At 45.4% G+C, this 4,807-nt stretch overlaps 1 protein-coding gene across 1 annotated transcript in view; it reads right to left on the bottom strand.

Moving 5' to 3' along the window:
- Window positions 1–3,490, bottom strand: part of RIPOR2 (RHO family interacting cell polarization regulator 2) — a 68,660-nt gene extending 65,170 nt beyond the window's left edge. The window contains exon 1 of the mRNA XM_005419344.2: window positions 3,367–3,490. Coding sequence (XP_005419401.2) covers window positions 3,367–3,427 — 61 coding nt within the window. The 5' untranslated portion in view covers window positions 3,428–3,490. The remainder of the gene's footprint in view (window positions 1–3,366) is intronic.
- Window positions 3,491–4,807: the final 1,317 nt, after the last annotated feature.

The raw sequence follows: 4,807 nt of genomic DNA, 5'->3' as shown, positions 1-4,807 counted from the left end.
CATTTTCTTTGAGGTTGAACATTTCAAAGCTTTGAATACCTGTTGCATTTTTGTGAGGATAGTTCTAGCCTATTTTGTCACATCCAGCTCTGTGACTTGCAATTTCAAGGAATAATAAGGAAAAGCAATGCCTACTGAAGCACAAGTAAAAACTGTGGAATTATGGATTATGCTGAAGAAAACACAGAAGTTTTCAACAAATGTTTTGGTTTGCATGTGGGAAAATATCAGTGCCATCTGACAATCTATATCAATGGGAAAATATTTCCCCCTTGATCTTTCCCAGAAGACAGTTTAAAACTGTAATTTTGAGAAGAGTTATCCTAGGAACTTCTTGTTGATGTTTCAGAAAACTTGCAACACCAGAGGAATTCCAGGGAGCTGTAAATAATGTTGTGTTACTCATGATGTGATAGGCTGGCAGTGGTCTTGGCCTCGTCAAGGAATAGCTGATGTTGAAGTCATATAAGCAAAATTAAAGGAGATGGAGTACAATCAGTGGCAATCATTAGGATTTTAGAGAAAATAATTGTATTGATAGTGCGACTTTAGTAAGAAACAGAACTTGGTACTGCATGAGATCTTTACACACATAACCCAGCTGAGAAATTATCAAAGATGCCAGTTTTTAAAGAGGACATACAAAGATTGGTTCTCACTCATGGGATTGAACTATTTTTATGTCAGTGATGTGAAAGGGAACTTTAAACAGCGATTGACTGAGTATGGCACAGATGGCACAATGTCTGGAGAAGTGGAAAACAGGCTACTTGAGGAAGTGAGGTGAATCATCTGGTTTTAGTATGGGCATAGCTGGGAGCAAGGGAGATAAGCCATCCTGACAGGAAAACATTGACTTTGTCCTGAGAAATTTGACTCTGAAAGACTTGAGGATTAAAGAGAAAAATCTGAGAAGAGCAGACCTTCATGTAATGCTGCAACCTGAAAGGACTTCAGCAGATCCTTGAACTGATCCTGATATATTATACATATACTTAAGAAGTATGAATAAACATATCATATAACTTCTGGATTTGTCCCTGGTCTGACAGTTTTGGAGCACTGGGCTCCATGCTGGTGTCCACATCTCTCCAAGGGACTGGTCTCAAAAACCATGAAAATTCTTAATAGATTAAAACTTTATACTGAAACAGTCATTGATAACAGTCTGCTTGGCAAAGGATGAGAGCGATCCGAATATTGCCTGTAGATAGTTATATGAGATTTTTATATGCACAAGCAATAGCGAGATCTTAGCTCTCTTGGACAGGAGGGAAACTAACTCCAAAAAAGTAGAGACAGATCAGTGCTAGAAGAAATAGAATGTAGCTGTCTCAAACTGTGATGGTAGCTAAGCCTTGGGATGAGTTAGAAAGGTGGACAGAGATTTGCCATCATCACTTTCCAAATCAAGGTGGATGTGGAAAATAATAAAAATAGGTCAAGCCCTAAGAGCTGAGGTCTGCACTGAGCTGGGAGTTCAGTGCCTGACAAGTGCCTCCATCTGGCCTGAAAATCTGCGACTAAGTTTTGGCTGCAACAAAATTTTGGCTGGCGCCTGAGGCTGCAGCATGAGCGGGGTGGGGCTGCCCTTTGACCGAAACGGCCCCGCTCCTCCCGCCCGGATCCCACCCAGCCCCAGGGAGTGCTCTGGGTTGTCCAGGGTCAGCAGCGTTCCAGAAATAGCAGCCAGAAAGTTAATGCTTCCTTGCTAACCCGTTCAAGAGAGAGGAGAGGGGACTGAAGGGGAAGTCTAGCACTGTGCCTGTGTTGTTTGGGCTCTCCAGCTGGCAGTTTTGGGAGCCAACAATCCCTGTGTCTGAGAGAGCAGCTGGGATACAACTGTTCCAAGTTACATGTAGGTGAGTTGAAGAGGATGTCACCAACTCATTGACTCATGGGATACCTTAGGGTGGGGTGGGACCCCACAGAAGATCATCTGTTCCAACCTCCTGCTCCAAGAAGGGTCATGGAGAGGTTTTTAAAATGTTCCTGCCTTTGAAAAAGCAGAGCCTCCTCTAGCGTTTCTGGATCAGCCCTGCCAGAAACAACTTAGCTGAGAGGCTGGAACAGATTTTTGAAGTGGTGTATCATTCCCTTCAGATAACACAATATATATGTTGACTAACCTGCCCACATTTCTCTCCTTCCCTTCCACATTTCTGATTAAGAACATGAGCTAAAGGTTTCAGAAACAGCAAAGAAGCTTAAAAACCCACTGGCTCTTCAGAGCAATTGCAAATGTCCATATCAAGTCAGAGCACGTGGATGATTATCCTGGGAAGCAGCATCCACTTGTGTTGAATGCAGGATGCAGCAAATGCAATGGGGTACTTTCAGTGCCAGTTGATTTGCCCACTGGCATGAGATGTTTCCTGGACTACCAGGATTTCTTCCACAATGCAAATGCACTGACCTCTCCTGTCAGCAAATTCATTGCCCTTCTGAGCCCAGACTGGCATACAGGGTGAGAAGTGGGGGCATAGAGACGTGAGAAATGTATTTGAGTATGGAGAGAACATCATTGAGACTGCTTTCTTTTCTGAGCTGATGCCTTTCACTGGGGCTCAGATAACTTGATTTGGCACTATTCACTGCTAAGTTTTCCATACCAACCGCAGCTGAGCTTTGTTTAAATGAGGCTTGCTGAAGCTGTGCTGAAAGTGAGTTTAAAGGTTCACAGTCTTTGGAGTGGATCCAGGCAGCTCTTTGTGCCTTCAACTCCCTTAGAAACTGTGGAGGGCTGGGGGCCGGGGGAAGATTTGCATGAGCAAGTTCTCCCCCTGGCTCAAATGCAAAGGGGAGCAATGAGCAGTGGCAGAAATTGAACACCATGGGCCAGATTCTTCCTCCTCCTCCCCTCTTATCTGTGTTTCTGCTATTTTGACTTGATAGTACTCAATACACATGTAAATGATGGTACAGAATGCAAGCAACAGGAATCAAGCATCAGCAGAAGCAGTTTTAGGGATAAGAAGTTATGACACTGGAAAGGTTGTCTCAGTTGGAGAGGAGGATGCTAATTCTGCTCAGATAATTTAAGTAGCAAGTCACCTTTAGCTCTTGTAAAGAGCCCCTACCACTTTAACCACAGCTGCACCTGTGGTGTTGAATGCCCAATGTGCTACTTTGCACAGTGCAGCCACTGTAGAAAACACACTGGGTGTCCCCCCAGCTTTCTTCTGCGTGAAAGTATTTTTATTGTATCTATGGTCCCTTTGTTCTCCATTCTCTAAGGAGAAAAAGGCTTCTCTGACCTTGAAGCCCACAGACAACTTCAGATTTACACAAGAAATACCACCCAGGCTAGTAACCGGTCTCTAGTCTGAGTAGGAGAAGGATTAGTTTAATAAAAGATGACTTTACCTTCCCCAAAGGAATCATCTTCTTCTCCGAGTGCAGTCAAATCTTCTTGGGAGTGCTGCATGGTGGCAAGGAGGCAGCTCAGGGCGCACCCAGAGCCGAGTGCTTGAACCTGTTCCTGTGCTACAGCTCGACTGTTTCCTTTCACCAGTTTCCTAAATATTTTGGTGGTAACAGCTTCCGCATCTGCACTTACGAAAACAATCTCATTCATAGAAATGACGCCTCCTGTTTTTACAGTCAGCCTTTGAGATGAGCTTTGAGGTGGGGTGTCCTTACTGCTGAGAGAGAAGTTGATTTTGAGAGCAGAGGAAGCAGGACAGGCTTGAAACGCACCCTGCCCTGTTGCTGAGCGCCATAACTGCGCAGCAGCGGCAGCCCTGTCAGCCCGGGGTGTTAAAAGTTTTGCATATGAATAGGAATGTTTTCTGGTGGCAGAGGTAGAGCCGGGGAACAGCTCACCCTGCTTGGACTGCAGAGCAACTCCTCCCTTTCACCCCCGGGACAGTGTGACAGGAGGAAACCCCCAGGCTCTCTCACTGTCGTGTGTTGATGGAACTAATTTTTCTTTTAGCACGGTGGCAGTGGCATAACTTTCTCACCCATGCTGGGGTGGCCCATAGCAATGGACATATGGACAAGCTGGAAATCAGAGGTGATGGCAGTTGTCCCATGGGCAGATGCCTTGGCAGGGACATGATTCTCACTGTTACACTCATCCGAGTCACAGTCTGTGCTGCACTACCAAACCTAAGGACTTCTTGATCAGGTGTACAACAGAACACCACCAAAGTAAAACTTGCTGTCTGCCAACAATGGGCATATTGTTTGAGTATCTCTGTCACTCCTAATTCGGCATCATACTGGTCTGTCCTGTCACTGTGTTTCTTGAACTTTATATAGCAAGTTGACTCCTTTGTGTCAGGTCCCTCAGTTTAGGAGAGGACCTGACCTACAAACTAATTTACTCTGAACTTGTACAAAACCACATTTGGCCTTTAGGTAGTGTCTGAGCCTTGCACAGCCCTGCTGTCTTAGCGGTCCACTAAGGGATATGTCTGTTCACTGTGGGGCCTAGCAGAGGCAGCTCTACTATCAGAAGTTAGAATGCAATGACAGTAAACCTGAGCTGAGCACCAATTTCTCAGTCTAGTAACTGCACGTGTCACCACACCCTTGGAAGCGAGACTCCTGGCACAGCAGCCGTGTTCACTGCAGCTTCCGGCCGATGAGTCACAGATATAATGAGCTCCTCTCTAGTTATTATGTTGGGATTTTTTAAAGCTCTCCCAGCGGGTGTCTGCAAGGCACTGCACAACCTGAACTAAAGATGGGACAAGTCCATTTGAAGCACCTGATTTCACCCCAGCCCAGGCCATGTCCATTAGCAAATCCTATGGCAGCACTTTGGTCATCACAGGAAGGTGAAAACACCCTTCCAAGC

This window comes from Geospiza fortis, unplaced genomic scaffold, assembly GCF_000277835.1.
Source record: "Geospiza fortis unplaced genomic scaffold, GeoFor_1.0 scaffold206, whole genome shotgun sequence".
NCBI lineage: Eukaryota > Metazoa > Chordata > Aves > Passeriformes > Thraupidae > Geospiza > Geospiza fortis.
Note: the sequence above shows the minus strand (reverse complement) of the source record. Positions and strands in the feature narration are given on the sequence as shown.